Here is a 17,156-nt window from a genome sequence, read left to right on the forward strand (position 1 = left end):
ACATTTTCATCATGTCTGTAACACTCCTGCTGTTCTAAATTCTGGTGCCTGCTTACACAAGGGAGCCTGATAACACCAAATTACAAGCTAATTTTGGAGCATCGAGCTAAGTGCCTGAAGACAGCTGTGTGCTACAAATTAAAATCTTAAAAACCTTCAGAAAAAAAAAATATGATTAATCATTTACCGATTGCTAACGGAGGAGCTCTTAAGTAGGAAAAGTATTTTCATTCCATTTACAAACCCAACAAGAAAGAAGAAAACACAAGCCTGTGTGAAGTAAAGCAGGTCTGTGTACAGTCATGTGTGTACAGTCTAAAATAAAAGTGATGTTTCCACAACAGTAAATCCTGGTAACCACTGTTGGGCATTGATTGTGTTCCTCTTTCATTTTTCACTTCCACTAAATTAAAAAAAACCACGCTGCTCAGCTATATGCACCTCTTGTAGCCTTTTAATCATCTGTTGTTAGTGTCGGGGAACGAATGTGGAGAAATAAATCTCCAAGCTGTGCCAGACAGCCCAGCTCCATGGATTCCCAATGTAAATATTCCAGCTCCCATAACCCATTGACTCCTAATCCTGACACACCCCAAACCACCCCTGATGATGCAGGGGCAGATTCATTTCAGAGGTCACTTTATAGGTGTTACCAAATTTATCGAGGGGCTGGCTTGAGCTGTGTCCTCCCTTTAGGTCACACCAGCACCAGAGCAGAACTAAAGGCTCCTGCTCCCAAAAAAACACATTTTCCAGGCAGTGCACATTTGTGGAAGCCAGCCAGTTATGTGCCAGTCACAGAGAGAAGGCTCCTTCTCCCTGGTGCACAGTCAGGCAGCTCACTGATAATTACAGGCTGATTTCCAGAAGAAATATGGCACTTGTCAAAGGCATCATTTCAATTCTGTCTTTCCTCGTTAACACTTGATGGGAACTCCAGCATATTTATGACTAATCCAAAAGGCAAAACCTACCAGCATCACCACAGCTTTCTTTTCTTTTGCTCAATTTCATTTTTTCTTCATTTCTAACCACGGACTTTTTTTTTTCCCCCCTAATGACCTTGGCTGATTTTGCAGACAGTTTCTCAGTAAGGAGCTGGCTACCACCACCTTTCAGGTGTTCAAATGCCTGCTTGAATGAGGCACCTCATGATGATTTCCTTGGACTTCTCCTGATCTCAGTATTGCAGGAATCCTGCAGTTCTACTGACTTCTGCCTCCAGCAAAGGAGCAGACTGTGAGGGACCATACAGCAATATATATAACTCCTATACATGTGTTCATCTCTCACATTTTTAGAAATGCAGGATTTTTGGATGCACTCAGTTCGAGAAATGGCATCCACGCAGGCACACAAGGTTCCCGAGCTGTGTGCAGGCACTGTGTGCAAAACAAAGATCCCATAAATTAATCAAGTTGTTCTCCTGGCGAGCTGGAAAGAAAGAGGTGGACCAGGGCAAGAATTGTTATTGTTATCTCTATTTTTAAATACTTGGAAGACTCTCAGTTACTATGGTGGTGAGGACCATATAAGTACCTAGACAGATTCATTGGTAGCACAAGTATTAAGTGTGAAGATTCTCCGTGTCAAAGGTACCAGTTAATAGAAGCTTTATGTTTTGAAATCATTTCCCATTTTTTTAAGTCCTTAAAAAGCAGGTTTATAAAGCTGAATTTTTTTATTCTATGCTTGTGCTGTTCTGCTGCATGTTTTCTTTTCCTTGTGGGACTTCTGCATTAAAAAAGAAAAAAAGAAACCCAAAACATGCAAGAAAAAGCTGCATAATTAACATTATACAGTAACATACTGACAGACATCCGTCTTCTGGATAGTGCTATGTTCTTTGTGTGGGAAGATGGACTTATTTGGGAGTCATGAGAGTGGTTATAAATCATACACAAAATGAAAACTTAAGGGGAATTCCAGAGCCAGGGCACAAGCCAGACTACAAGAGCACTGCTGTTAATTGATGAAACTTTTAATGCTATCTTTTTTTTGGTTTTTATTTTAAAGATGCTTCTGCCTAAACTTCTAAAAAATGAACGTTTCTCATTACCAGATGAGGTGCAGCTGTAATGCACAGTGTCAAAGCCAACTTGACAGATAACAGAAAAATAAGAACAATATCTAGTCTTTCAGAAGTCTTATTTCAGTTTAGATAGATACATTGATTAAACTCCCCCCGAGGCTCCTCTCCATGAAACCAGATGGTCACTGCACATGGACAGGCACACGTGGGTGTAGGTGAAGTTTCAGTGCAGAAGGTGCCCACTTTATCTCAAACACACACAAAAATCATCACTTTAGAAGTTTTGTTGCTGGATAAACACCAAAAATTGTTGCTCAGAGAATTTTTTTGAATAATCCTTTACTGCCTTCATCACTCCAAATAAATAAGCACAGAGCATCCCTCTGGAGAGGACTCATGCTCATCCCTGGCCTCCAGAAATGGAAATTCACCTAGGGGAGGAAATAAAGTTCATCTGTAATTCCCTTCTCTTCCTCTCAGCATCCTCCCCAGGGAAGGTCTGTGAACAATCCCAGAGCCTCGTTATTAAAGGCTCAATCTGCCTTTAACTGAGCCCTGCTGGCCGCTGCAGGGATGGGCACATTCCTTGGGCAGATTCCTTGATGAAAACACCAGGATGGGCAAAAGAAGAGAACCAGGCCAGGGGAGGACCTCAGACATCCTGGGGTTGGTTCTGGACAAACTTTACGTGCAGCTGTCCCCAGGAAAATGCCTAAACTGCAACTCAGCAGTTTCCTGCAGTGTTTTTGCCACGCCTTGAGATGGGATTCATCTAGAAGTGTTCACTTGGGACTTTTTCTCCTCTCATCTGATCCACCCTCAGCTCCAGATCACAGTGTTGAGTTCTCACAGGGTTTTTACACCTCTCTCTGAGCCTGAGTGATCCGTACATGACCGAACACAACTTATGTAACCGTGCTGAGGGTTCAGACACTTTTGGATTTAGGCTCTGTGAAGGTGTTATGGTATTTGGTGGTTGCAGACACGTCTGGGAATGTTGCTGAGGCACTGACTTTTTATTTTAAGAGATGTGGGATGAGGTACAACAAATCATTCTCATTTCACTTCCCAAAACCCCACTAGTACTAGACTGGATGAAATAGGGCAGAATTCGGCTTTGGATATAGGTTGAAAGCAGAACAAGAGAGACTGCATTACTGGGAGATCAAATCCCTTGAAGCACCACTTAAAAGGGATGAGAGAATTTTAGAACACCACAGTGAAAAGAGACAACAAGGCAAGCTAATTTCCCTGCCAGCTCTCAACCTATCACCCAGGAAAACTCAATATTAATTACCTTCATCCAATACTCTCCATCCTAACTTCTGATTAGTGCTGTGGGGGTGAAATATCAGCGAGCAGCAGTTTGGAAGGGTTGGGTGGTTTTTTTTACATTGATTCAGCAGTTGCTTGCAATACTGAAGATTCATCTTTTGCCACACAGGCAATGTTTTGTGGGAAAGAAAATGCATGAGCATTGCAGTGCAGCAGTTCAGGCTCTGTCCTTTCCTTGGACTAAAAAAAATGTGACCTCTAGGCCCGGGGAGATACAGCAAACCATGTTCCATGAGGTCCTTTGAATATTTATACAAGTTACCCTCCCTCCTCGGAGTCGTTTTTTCCACCAGTAAGTTTATTTGTAGGGCTGTTCCCAAAACCAGCACATTTTTTACGCAGTCATTGGAGAATATTAGTGGAAAATTAATTTTGAGTTCTTAAAGAGATATTTATATTAGCCCACACTACAATAATGATCCTGGCCTCTAGCCAGGAATGGAAGCTCTATTAAGCTAAGCACTCTACATAAATAACTATGAATATTATTATTCACTCTGTCAGATCTGGCAAGAATTTTTTTTATTCCTGAGTGCAGTGAGCAGAATTTCCCAAATTTCTTGAATAGAGGGAGTGGGTGAATGGACTGCTGATAACACTGCAAGATGCCTATCCCTACACCAGGAAAGCTTACTAGAGAGAGAGCTTTATTTTTCTACACAGAATTGCTTTGCAATTACTTACCCTTACCCTTAATGTTTTCTAGAAGCATTCAGACTGAATTGACTCCATTTTTGATGTAAAATATAAGAATTTACTTTATTAACTCTACTGTATCTTCATCTTTTACATAGAGGCATCTCATGGACAGGATGAAACACAGAATATTTATTCATGTATAATTTTCTGAATGGCCTGAAGCAGAGCTCATACACTGACAAGTGTTTGGGAATGAGAAGAAACTGAAAATACAACTGACCATCTTGCTGCGATTGGATTAATCCATCATGACATCTCAGTTCATGCAAAACCTACTCATTTTCATTTCACTCAGAGCCAGGAAGGCACAGAATCCATCCCATGAAAACACTTACTTTGTTATCATAAATATTCATGTAACTGAATGATAAACCTCATCTTCCAAGAAAAATTATTAATACCAATTAATAATCACATGCTTTATGTACTTTGAGAAGAAAGGCTGAGATCTATTAATAGGAAAAAGAGCGATTCTAAATTTGAAGATGGAAATAATTGGTTCTGATGCAATTGTTTCCCTGGCAGTTGTGCCGGGCTATTAAAGAGTAGATTGCATGAGAGCAGCTTGCAAATTACACCACGAGAAAAAAAAACAACACAGGGCAATGTGAAAAAGAACAAGAAGTGACAAGTGTTAACCTACAAAAGAACTTTGTGACATTGCCAAGGTCACAGAGAAGAATCACTTATTCACTGAGAATAATCAGGGGGGAACATTCTGTTTTCATATTTGCATCTGCAAATATGATTGTCCCAACTAATCAAACCAGGTGAGCATAAAGGAATTACAGCTTCTTATCCCACACTGAGCTATGTAGGAATAGCAGTGCTGTCTTCCCTCTGGATTTTCCACCACAGAGAACAGCGTTATGTAACAGGTTTCCAAGTTACATTTGCAGTTTCACAAATAAGCATCGCAGGTGGACTGAGGTCCTTCAAGGTCCCAGTGAGGTTATGGGTTCAATAGTGGGTCCAGATTGTTTAATTTGTGTACCAGTGACTTGGATGAAGGGGCAGAAGCCTCCTCAGCAAGTCTGATGACGACACAGAGCTTGGAGGAGCAGCTGATCCACCCAAGGGCTGTGGTGGCTTTCAGAGAGACCTCGACAGATTGGAGAGGTGGGCAGAAAAGAACTGTCTGAAATACAACCAGGGCAAAGTCAGGGTCCTGCACCTGGGAATAAATAACTCCAGGCACCAGCACAGCCCGGGTTGACCTGCTGGAGAAGGATGGGGCAGTCCTGAGGGACCCCGAGCTGTCCCTGAGCCAGCAGAGTGTCCTGGGGGCAGGAACAGCACTGGCATCCTGGGGGACACGGGGATGGGCATTCCCAGCAGGGCAGGGCTGATCCTGCCCCTGTGCCCAGCCCTGGGGGCACCTCTGGGTGCTGTGCCCAGCCCTGAGGCACCTCTGGGTGCTGTGTCCAGCCCTGGGGCACCTTTGGGTGCTGTGTCCAGCCCTGGGGCACCTCTGGGTGCTGTGCCCAGCCCTGGGGGCACCTCTGGGTGCTGTGCCCAGCCCTGGCTCCTCAGCACAGCAGGGCCGGGAGCTCCTGGAGCTGAGGAAGGGCCTGGAGCATCTCCGTGCCCAGGAGAGGCTGAGGGAGCTGGGGCTGCTCAGCTTGGAGAGGAGCCCCAGGGAGAGGGGCCTCAGCCATGGGGGTCCCTGGGTGTCCCTGTGTGTCCCTGTCTGTCTGTCCCTGTGTCTGTCCCTGTCTGTCCCTGTCTGTCTGTCCCTGTCTGTCCCTGTGTGCAGGGAGGGCAGAGCAGCCCCAGGCTCTGCCCCAGGCCCAGCAATGGCCCCAGAGCCACGGGCAGGGGCTGAGCCCAGCAATTCCCCTGCACAGGGGCACAGCTTCTGCCCTGGGCAGTGCCAGCCCTGAGCAGAGCCCAGAGGGGCTGGGGACTCCTTCCTGGGGACATTCCAGAGCCCTCTGGACACAGCCCTGTGCCCTGGGAGCAGGGAGGTGACACCAGATGTCCCTCTGTGGTCCCTTCCATCCTCCTCATCCTGCATGTGCAGCAGAGCAGCCCCTGCAGATGAAGGGAGGTTTGCTCAGAGCTGCCACTGCTGCTGTGGGGGCAGGAACTAAACCCAGTCAAGGATTGGCAGTTCCTGTCCAAGGTCAAACAAGAACACGCATTTGTGTGTGCCCAAACTATCCCTGCTATAAAAGGAAGCCTCGGAGACTGAATTTCCCTGAGTGCTGCACGGTGACAGCAAGGCCATACATGTCTTCAAAGAGGGACACTGCTGATTGCCATGGTCATTATTTTATTTTCTTCAGTTTCAACCTAACCTAGAGGCCAGCCCAAAATTCATTTTCCACTGCAATGCGCGAACAAAGCTCGACCCCACAGTGTCTCACTGTGTGAATCAAACCCTGAGAAAAGCCAAGCATCTTTGTTTGTTGTCTGAGCCAGATTTCAGCAGCTTCTCCTGATCTGTAAACACGAGCAAAGACAGCAACCAGACCAGTTTGCCTTTGCAAACATTGTCAGAGTATGACTTTTCTTTTTTTTTTTCCTTTCTTTTTACAAGATGAAAGAGTTTTTTGTTTCTCCACCCTCCCTTCTTTTCAACAAGAGGGAAACAAGAGGGAAAGTTTCCTTTTGACAGGGAAACAAACACTTGAAGAAATGGCTAATAACATTTCAGACATGGACATATTGCAGTCTTCTGGCCAGAAAAACATGGAACAGAGGATTTATATTGTGTACATAGGTTTACAGCACACCCCAATTTTCAAAGCAATAAATCACTGCTTGAGTTTTAACCACACAGAGCTAATAAGGACAAGGAGTTACACATTTCTGCTTCTTTGATTTAGCATTCAATCTCAGGTTCAAAGTTCTGATTCTGCTTTATTTTTATGCAAGCATGTGGGCCGGGGAGATCAGAGGACTCTATTCCATCTCCCCTGCTGCTCTCGTGTTTTATGTAGGTGACAGCTTTTCTGCTATAATTTCATTACAAAAAATAATTGCTATCTATTTGCCCAAGATTAACTGTGCATCTGTCTGTGTATGTTATACATAAAATTATGCTACAACTAGAACCATATATATTTTTGAATTAATGATGCAGCCCTTGCTCACTCAAAATCCCCACTAAGAAAAAAAAAATTGCATTTAAAAATGCTGCAGGATCAGTAAATCTGAGCTAAACTTGACAACAAGACGATTTTATTCAGGAAGAATTTTTTATTTGGGAAAGAAATTCAAGGCAAATGAGCTGAGTTCAGAATGTGCTCAAACAGAAAAGAGAAAAACATGCTCCCCATGCTGCCTGAATGGCTGACATAATTTTGCTTGCTTTCCTTCCCTGTTAACTTGAAAATGCAAATTGCTTTGCTGTCAGGGTACATTTGTTCCCACTAATTCAAGACACTATAACAAGCCAAAATATTTATTTGGGTTCTTTTTTTCCACTCCAATTTGTGTTTTATCATAGTGGGAGCATCATCTACGGATTTCATTTACTGAAACATTATAGAAACAGCCCTTACGGGAAAGTCACCTCCCTGTAATTGGAAAACCATCCATAAAGAAGGCTCTTAATGCTTTAGGATGCGTTGCCTCAAAGGGCCCAAAAATTCTACTCTGACCAACACTTAAAAGGTCAAACACATATCCAAAATAACTGCTCAAATGACCCATTGGAAGAGCCTTGGATTTTCAGAGAAGGGATCTTTTGGATCTTTCCTGCTTTTCAGGGGATGGGATGGACACAGAACATGTTCTTTTAATTAGAACTGGATGAGCAAACAAGGAGAGAGCACATTTTATAGTCAATCCTCTTTCTGATGATGCTTCTTTTTCAGATTGGTATTTAAAAAAAAAGTCCAAATTTTTTTAATCTGTTCCTTCAAAAAATGTTTCTGATAGCAACCAGCTTTCAATCGATCATCACTTGTGTGTAAAGCATTTCTGCTCCTCTAAGAAATGAAATGAGATTTCAGCTGATAAAAACCTAAACAAGTATTGTTTTCCTGAAAATTCAGTTTTGCATTCTTCTGGGGGGAAAAAAAATCAACATTTTTTAATTAGAATCGTTCATGCCACTTCAAAGGTTGAAATTGGTCTCTGCCAGCCCTTTTGTTAAGGTCTGAAAAAGTCCCATGAGTCACACCTTGGAGAAGTGGAGATGAGTCCAGACTCACTCCAGTGATGAAATTCAGAGCCTCTTTGCCATCTGGTCCTTCCATAGCTGGAGAGCTGCTCCATCCATAGCTTCTCTCTGGCAACACTCAAAAGAGCTCTAAAGAAGTGGATTTTAACTTTGGTATCTTAGTTCTGGGCCTAAAATTAGGTAGGATTGATCAGACTACAGAAACTCTATGAGCAAGTCCTTTGCAACTTTATTTCTCTTCACCTTCCTCATTCATGGAGCAGCTCATAAGAATACCCCACCGTGTTTTTTGTTGTCTTTTTCACACATATCTAATCTTATTTTAGCCCTATTTGTGTCTGCACTGACTTCTGTGAAGTCCAGTACACACTCAGAAAATAGACTCTAGTGAAGAGTTAAATCATACAAGTAAAAAGCAAACAAACCCACTGAAGCCCTTCCAGTTTCTCAAACACAATCAAAAGATAAATTATGACACCAAAGCCTTCACTACAGGCATGTGTCATTACAGTAAGAAGTATTTTGGCTCCATTTTATTCAGTATTCTCCATCCAGAAATAAAGTCAACCCTTACCATTCTCACCAGACGTCTTGTCTTTCCCATTTGCAGCCCCGGTTCCTTGTCTCTGTTAGGGGGGACAAAAAACACAAAACAAAAGGTTAGAACACACTTGAACAAGAATTTTCCCCTTGGAATTCCTGGTAATTACAGCCTGATTTCTCCTCAATACAGTTAATCCATTCACCCTCATCCAATGCTGCTTTGAGACACTGCCACTGAGCCAGGAATGCGTAGTTCCATTTCCAGGCTGGGCTCTGTGATCCTGGAGTTCTTGTCCAATATAAAAGCCTGATTTAGGTCCAGCTGCATCCCTCCGTGTACCCCTGGATGTAATTACCACGATGAGTGGTATGTGTGTGTGTAATCAGGTTCCCAGCAGTTCGAGGGTAGGAGATACACTGCAACATTTCATTTCTTCAGCTCCCTGCTGTGCCTTCCCTCCCACAACTCAGGAGACCACAGGGAAGTCGTGAGGTTTTGCGGGGACAAAATTATAAGGGTCAAAGCCAAGCCTGAAGTTAATTTGGACAATGTCATTAAAAAGACACAATAACAATGTTCCTAGAAATACATCAGCAGTGAAAGGAGGGCTAAGGAGAATGTCCAGACCTCCTTCTGGCTAGAAGATTCCTTTTCTGCTTTCGCCACAAGAGAAGATGGAATTTCCCACTTTAATTCACTTTGTCCAAAGAATAGACTCCTGAATTTCCATGAAAAAGAACTGATTTAGATCACTCTGCCAAGTGACAGGTGGCGAACACCAGGGCAGTCAAAATATTCACAGTGGTAGGGTACCAGAGTGGTCACAATAGGAGGGAACTTCCCAGCTTAGCAATGGTCATCTATGAAAGTTATTCCGTTTTCCCCCAGAGAAAGCATCTCAAGGTGGATTAAGGTATTTCAAGAGAATGGCAAAACTAACATTTCTTATGCCATATTATTCATGCTTGTGTGTGTTACTGAAACAGAACTAAAGAAATTGTCCTCTAGGGTCGTACACGTTAAAATCTGGGAATATTAAACTCAGAGAATAAATCCAGCTGCTCTCAACCATCAGAGGCGGCACATCCTCAAGCACCAGGGAACTGAACAGGTACAGGAGCACTGCAAACCAAATGGTTTTTACCAACATCTGGACAGTCATGTGCATTATCCCATGAAAGTTCACACAGCCATATTTATCTGAAGGGAATTTCTATAACATTTCTCATTAAAACCTTCTCTGCTTTGGTTTTCATCTTTTGCCTTTCCAAGCACTGGTATTTCCAAGGTATTTTCTGTATATAGACCTAATCATAAGGTAAGTACAAAACCTTCATACGTGCTCTTAGCTCTGACATGGAAAATGGAAATACATTTTTTTCTCCCTTGAGCCTCAGAGCCAAGACAAAAATTTGGCCAATAACAGAGAATGGGATTCTAAAGGGATAAACACCTTTGACAAAAGCGTAAGTTACCAACAGCCAGAAATCAATACATCCACCCAACAACCAGTTTTGCTTTGTGCCTTTATTTAAAGTCTGGTTAATAATTTCATGTTTCAACTCTAAACAGCACTTTAAAGAAGATTTTAGTGCTCATTTACAAAATACCTTATTTTTCCTATCAAGAAAAAGATACCTATATTCCTTTCTTTCCCCCTGTATATTTTTAAATGCTTTTTCAAGTTGTCTTATTTCCTGAGCATTTCAGGCTGTGCTACTTAAGGTTTATGAAAGCTTCTCTCTCCTCCCTAGGCTATACCTGTCAGGTTCAGTCTGCTTATGATGAAGTGCTGGAATATGGATTCACACATTTATTTCGTGTCTCGAGATTTCCCCTCGGGGAGAGCAGAATGTTGTTAAGGAAAAAGAATAAAAACTTGGGTTTGGGAAATTAAGGTTTTTCTATTCATGAAGTCACGGTATTTTTCTTTCAGTCTGAAATCAGTTGCAATATTCTGCAGCCATTTGTTTGATTGGTGACCACTGGACTTGGACAGAAAGAAACCTGAAAGTCTGCCAAACCAGCTTCTGAGAGCTTTTCCTTCAGTTATAGACGTATTTTGATCTATAAGCCCTGTGCTGTCTTCCAAGTGACTGCAATGGATTTGAAAGTGAGAATCAGCTTCTCATTAACAAGGCACTGAAACTGAGGAAAAAGCCAGATATAATGGGATCATCCTCCTGCAAAGCCTTTAGTCTTTTATTTCAATACATTCAGTGGACCTACTTTTCAAAACATTTTCAAGGTGTTGGTATTATTAGCAGCTGGAGTTTCTTTCTTCTTTCATCACCTTTCATGATGCTACTGCAGGCTGCAGAACAAAGCTGAGCTTTTTAATGTGGTTCAGAGCAGAAAGGGACTAAACACGAGGAGGAGTTACTGGGGGTATTTTCAAAAAGCAATTGATGAAATGCTGGCAGAGCAGATACTGTCTATAGATAAAATAGACGAAATTAAAATCAATGAAATACAAGAAAAGCAATAGTAATTTCTGATAGGCTGAACACCACCAGCTCCCTCAGCCTTTCCTCCCAAGAAAGGATTCCCATCCCAAATAACTTGCAGCCAGCTCCCTTCATCCAGAGATTGCTTCTGGAATTCCACAACAGCTTTTAAGGCAAGCACCAGGAGAGAAACATTGAATAAACTTTCCACCAGGCATCAAGGAAACATCAGAGCTAAGATGAACATGAGTGCAGACCCGTAACAATTACACAGTAAAACATGATAAACAGTTTTGTTGCTATGTTGCGTAGGAGGAAACAGAGTTTATGACTGCTTCGGGCTATATTAATTTTTAACTCAGTGGTTTTACAAAACACCAAAGACACATAATTAAAAATGTCTCCAAAAATCAAAGTGACTCCCAATTTGTCAGCAGAGGAAGTTAAAAAGACTTCTGCCATATGCTCAAAATCCCAGGAAGAACAGAACAGGTTTGCTTTCCTGTTAAACTCTCACAGCTAGACGCAGAGGCCAGTTAATGTGGTATGAAAATCTGTACTAAATTAGTCCCCAAGGCGCCCAAACTAAGGTCAAAAGTGAACTTGCAGCCACGAGGACATTTCAAAGAAGAATGTTAAATTACTGCAGCAGCTTTTCAACTCATTCTTCTTGCCCCTGCTGCACCCCCAAGCCTAATTTTTGCCTTTAATCTTACATTCTGTTCTTGTCTTGAAACAGCCTGACCTTTTCAGCGATGCTTTTAATTAGCACCTCAGTGTTAGGGATTGCAGCCAGGTGTTGATTAGAGAATTTTTGGGGGCAGAAGGGTTGTTTGTTTTATGGTGAGCCACAGAAAGTCCAAGATCAGGGACATGAAACTGCCAGAACGTTCTGACAAATGGGCTCTTGCAGATAATAACATCAGGCTGATGCTTCGCCTCAGTGCAGGGTCAACAAGGTACAGAGGGCTGTTTCCCAGGAAAGCAGTGGCTGCAGATTTTCAACAGGATGTGTTTCTACAGAAAAAGAATGGGAAAAAAGATCCAAGAGTGGAATTAAAAGAATGGAAACAGGTGGAAAGTTTCAGTGAAGTGAACAGCAGAAAAAGTGAGCATAGACTGACCGGGGTGACACATATGAAATGTTATTTAGGATGATCTGTATTGACAAGGAGACCAGCAGGGAAATTTGTGCATATCCTGAGCTTTTCCTAACTTTGATACCCTAAGGTGTGACAAAAGGAAATACACATTGGTACTAAGCAACATAAGCAAGCTGTGGCTTTGCCAGCACTGTGCCCAGCAAGACTTCGCTCTGCACCATCACCCGTTCTCCATACAAAGATTTCTCTTCGAGAAACATAAATTGAGTCCAACTAAGCTATTTCATAAGAACCTTATTTTTTATAGTATTCTGCTTTAATTAAAATAAAACCTCAGCTGTTTCAGCCTTAATGTGAAACGAAGTACTGAAAAAATACATTTCAAAGATTTATGAAGTTTATGATCTTTCTGCAAATAAAAATGTCACTGAATATATTTGCTCAGGGATTTTTGGTGTTTTCCAAGCAAGGAAAGCTTCCCAATCACAGCAGAATGATCAGGAGATACATCAGAATCTAAACGAGGATCCAGAATTTAAGTAGGGGCAAGAAGCAAGCAGCTATGACCTGAGACGAGTGGCTACACTCACAGAATTTGGGATTTCAATATGATTATTTAGGTTAAGTTCTCCTTTACTGGAGATTTCTGCGTCACTACCTCTTTCTAACGTCATGTACCAACCTGAAACTATGGCACTCAGCATTTCACACCTGGAAGTGTGAAAAACATTACTCTTAGCCACAACACAGTAATAATTTGGTTTAGAGATGGATAAAATAAATCACAGTGCTTAAAATAAAAATTAAGAGCAGGAAAAATTATGTTGCTGTGACAAAAAGATTGCAGTTGCTGAAGCTGCAAGGGATTCCTGACCTCCAAGTAATGGAAGTGGAATTTTAGCATCAGTGTATTTTTTGGAATTATATATCAGAAAGGATGGAAATGAACAGCTGCGAGAGATAAAGCGCACTGCTGGAGAGCCAGGCACAACTTCTATCATTTCACTCATTTCCTTCTAATTATTTCTTCTCCAAACTGGTCTGCAGCACAGACAGATGGCAAATCCCAAACCAACTCCATGACGTACAGGTTCACTCACATCAGTCACCTACAGAACATCTGCAGACAGAGCTGCAGAACCCCCCACAGAAGCTTGGATAAAGCAAAAAATTGCACAAGGCACTGCACAAATAAACCTTCCTCACTCGTCTACTTGTGTAGTTCCTCCTTTACAAGTTCCTCCACTCCTCCGCACATTTTTGTGGATGTGCTACTGAATATTTATGAGATGAAAGTGTCCTTCAAAGGCCACATTTAAAGGAATTGCACCAGGTACAGAACACCTAGCCAAGATTTTGTTGGAATGATGGATAAATCTGATAATGTGTCTGTTACTTCTGTCTTACACATCATGGTGAGAAATCGCAGAGCGCATTTCCTGAGCAGCCTGACAGAAAGAAAAATTATTTATCAACTTATACTTCCTCACCTATGCATCCCCTCCTCCCTGCATGCTCCTCTACTCCCAGGGAGTTTTCCACAGCCAGTTTTCTGTCTGTTTTGCTTTGTCAGGGCAGCACAATGTTATCAGAGCAAGAGCACCAGAATCCATCTTTCCATACTGGCTGTCAAAGCTAAATGATCCCTGGCACTTTGACAATTCCTGTAATTATCCTCATGGGTCAGACACTTTTCTACTTGACTGGGCTCCTGATTGTCCCTAATTTTATTAGGGCTTTCTTATAGCTATTTTAATAAATTAAAACTGTGCAGGTGGGCTGAGATGAGCTGATGGGATTCAAAATGCAGTGGCTAAAAGCTGATGAGGGACAGTAATTTTTGTGACTTTTTTAGCCACCGAAGGGACACGGTGATGCACACGAATGCACACTGTCATCCTGGAAAGCACAGTATTATCTGTCCAAAATTAACAAGTCTCTGATAACTACAAGTAGTAGTGTTTGCAGTGTAGCCATTGCCCATGTGGAAAACACATTTTTATTTACATGGCTACACAAAATGCACACAGAAGGCCTAATCACATAAGCTCATAAGCTTCGGGCATTTGCTTCAATTTAGGAGATGTGATTTGTTCATTTTTGTCCAGACAGAACTTCTAGTTTGAGGTAACTGCTCAGAACAGGCACTTCTGAGGGTACACAGACAGCAGGAGATCCTTCAGTGCTGAGCACACTTAAAACCATGAAGTGGTTTGGGTTGGACGGGACCTTAAACATCACCCAGTGCCACCCCTGCCATGGCAGGGACACCTCCCACTGTCCCAGGCTGCTCCAGCCCCAGTGTCCAGCCTGGCCTTGGGCACTGCCAGGGATGCAGGGGCAGCCACAGCTGCTCTGGGCACCCTGTGCCAGGGCCTGCCCACCCTGCCAGGGAACAATTCCTGATTCCCAAGAGCCCATCCAGCCCTGCCCTCTGGCACTGGGAGCCATTCCCTGGCTCCTGTCCCTGCAGCCCTTGGCAATTGTCTCTCTGCAGCTTTCCTGGGGCTCCTTCAGGCCCTGCAAGGCCACCCTGAGCTCAGCCCAGAGCTTCTCCTGCCCAGGCTGAGCAATGCCAGCTGTACCAGCCTTTCCTGCCAGCAGAGCTGCTCCAGCCCTCTGCTCATCCTGGAGCCTCCTCTGGGCTCTCACCAGCAGCTCCACGTCCTCCCTGTGCTGGGAATTCCAGGGCTGGGGCAGCTCCCAGGATAAATTAGGAGGTATCTGATGAAAATGGGCTGTGGAAATCACAGTCTGGGATAGAGGAACCTACTTACAGTGCTGATTTAAATATTCTAATAGCACAGAAAAGAACTTTAGCTGTGCCCCACTTTTGCCGATGCTGGGCTGTAATTTATAAATCAGCACAGTGAGAACCTGCTGATTTTGTATTCAGATTCCATATAATGTTCTAAACTGAATATTTACACCAACACCAAATGTAATCAACGTAATTAGCACAAACAGTAGCTTGCTTAATATTTAGGTTATTAGCATATTCTGAATTAAAACATTATTTCTCCAAAGACATTGTAATCACAATTTTTTTTTTCAGAGGCAGGGATTAATGGAATCTTTGAAGTTAATTTTGAAAGCAGCTGCAAGAATGTATTTCCCAAATCCTGTTAATTACCATGCCAGCCATGAGAAGTAATCCCTTTTTTATTTCCTGCAGGAAATGTTAGATTTGATCCAGCATGGTTTATTTACAGGGCTAACTCAGACGTGGACAAGGAGTTGTCTTCAACTCAGCAGAATTACTTTTAGGAGTGGAATTGGAACCTCAGTGTGGTGCTGTGGAATTTCCCTAAATTGCACATTGGGCTTTGCTTAGCAAAGGGCAAACAGAGTAAAATCAACTACAAAAAAACCTTCTCACATCCCTTGCCAAAAAATGACTTCAGTTCTCATTTGGACATGGGTGATACAGCCCATATCCCAATTACACTGAGGTCTTCTCTTTATGCATTTTCAAGGTGACCCAAGAGGAAGAGTTCAATTACATAAAAATTGATTAAGCTAGATGACATAAATAAAAAACAACTGTGGTTCTTAAGGTGGTTTCTTCTGGTTTTTTCTCCTATTATTTCTTATCTATTGGTAGCATCAGACCTGGCATTACAGTTCCACAAAGGGCATTTTTGGGCAGGAAACCTGCCTTAAGAACTCCTACTTCCCATTAGAGCCCAATCCAGCCACACCTTCCCATCTCCAAGGCCTCATTTCTTTGGAAACAATTGTTTGCAAGGTCACACGGAAAATAGGAGCACTAAAATTATTCAAGTTAAAAATAACCCTTCAGCAGAGCTGCGTTGAAAACAATCATTGAAATGATCCAGCTAAAAAAAGAAATACATATTTCAACTGTTTCTGTTGATCATTTCAGTTGTGTAGTTGATGTCTGATCCACAAACAGTTGCACCAGGGCAACCTAAATTATCAGCCTTGTGTGGGAAATACAGGCAGGGCACCTGATTAGGAACAAGAGAACCTTGGGGATCTGGAAACAGCATTTGGATACAGGCAATATCCTGGGTATCCTTTCCTATCAGCATCCCCAGACAGGAAGAGTGTCCTAAGCCAATTAAGGGGTCAGAGTCCCTGCCTAGGCATAATGTAACTGATTATGGATAGGGCTTTGGTAGCAAAAAAATTACTTTATGTTTTATTCTTCTGAGCCCTTCTGAAGTTTTGGGTAATGCAATTTGCTGAGCTCTAAACCCAGCTGTAATTGAGTTAGAGGTTGTCTTCAAGGGACAGCTTGGATTATTCACAGCAAAAATCTGCGCTGACAAATTGCCTCATCTCTGATCATATTGGCTATCATTATTAAAACAGGCTGCTTCTTTCCAGACTGCAGAAATTCTGGCGGGTTTTTTTTTCTGTTGGCGTGTTTTTATTTCCAGTAGTACAATTAAAAAAAAACCCTGCACTTATTTCCCTGCTGTTTCCCTACATATTTCAGAGGAAAACAGGTATTATCACAGTCAGTTAGACTGCTCTAGTAACTGGGCCAGCCAGGATTTTCCAAAAATATTAATTATGGCAGTTTCAAGCCACCATGCAAAGGAACTTTCTGCTTTCAGCCTCGGGCGAAGCCTTTGATTTCCAAGACAAGAGCAAGACCAAGTGGCAGGGATGTTTCTGCATCACTTACTTCGCTGCTCCACCCAGCCCGTCTGGTCACAGGGAGCGACTGGGAGCAGCCCCCCGGCCATCTGCTGGGATGACAGCAACTTCTCCGGGGTCATTCCAGCGGCAGGGAATGGCTGGACTTGGCAGCACAGCAGCCCTGCCCAGGGGGATGACGCAAACCTGGCACCCCGGGCTCCGTGCCACCGGCACATCCCCGCCAGGGGGAGCC

The 17,156-nt window shown here is 42.8% G+C and overlaps 1 protein-coding gene across 1 annotated transcript in view; it reads right to left on the minus strand.

Annotated features, from left to right (window-relative positions):
* Positions 1 to 17,156, minus strand: part of PCP4 (Purkinje cell protein 4) — a 48,007-nt gene that overhangs the window by 21,316 nt on the left and 9,535 nt on the right. Inside the window, exon 2 of the mRNA XM_063393174.1 lies at positions 8,773 to 8,824. Within this exon, the coding sequence (XP_063249244.1) occupies positions 8,773 to 8,824 (52 nt within the window). The remainder of the gene's footprint in view (positions 1 to 8,772; positions 8,825 to 17,156) is intronic.

Source organism: Prinia subflava, chromosome 3 (assembly GCF_021018805.1).
Source record: "Prinia subflava isolate CZ2003 ecotype Zambia chromosome 3, Cam_Psub_1.2, whole genome shotgun sequence".
Lineage (NCBI taxonomy): Eukaryota > Metazoa > Chordata > Aves > Passeriformes > Cisticolidae > Prinia > Prinia subflava.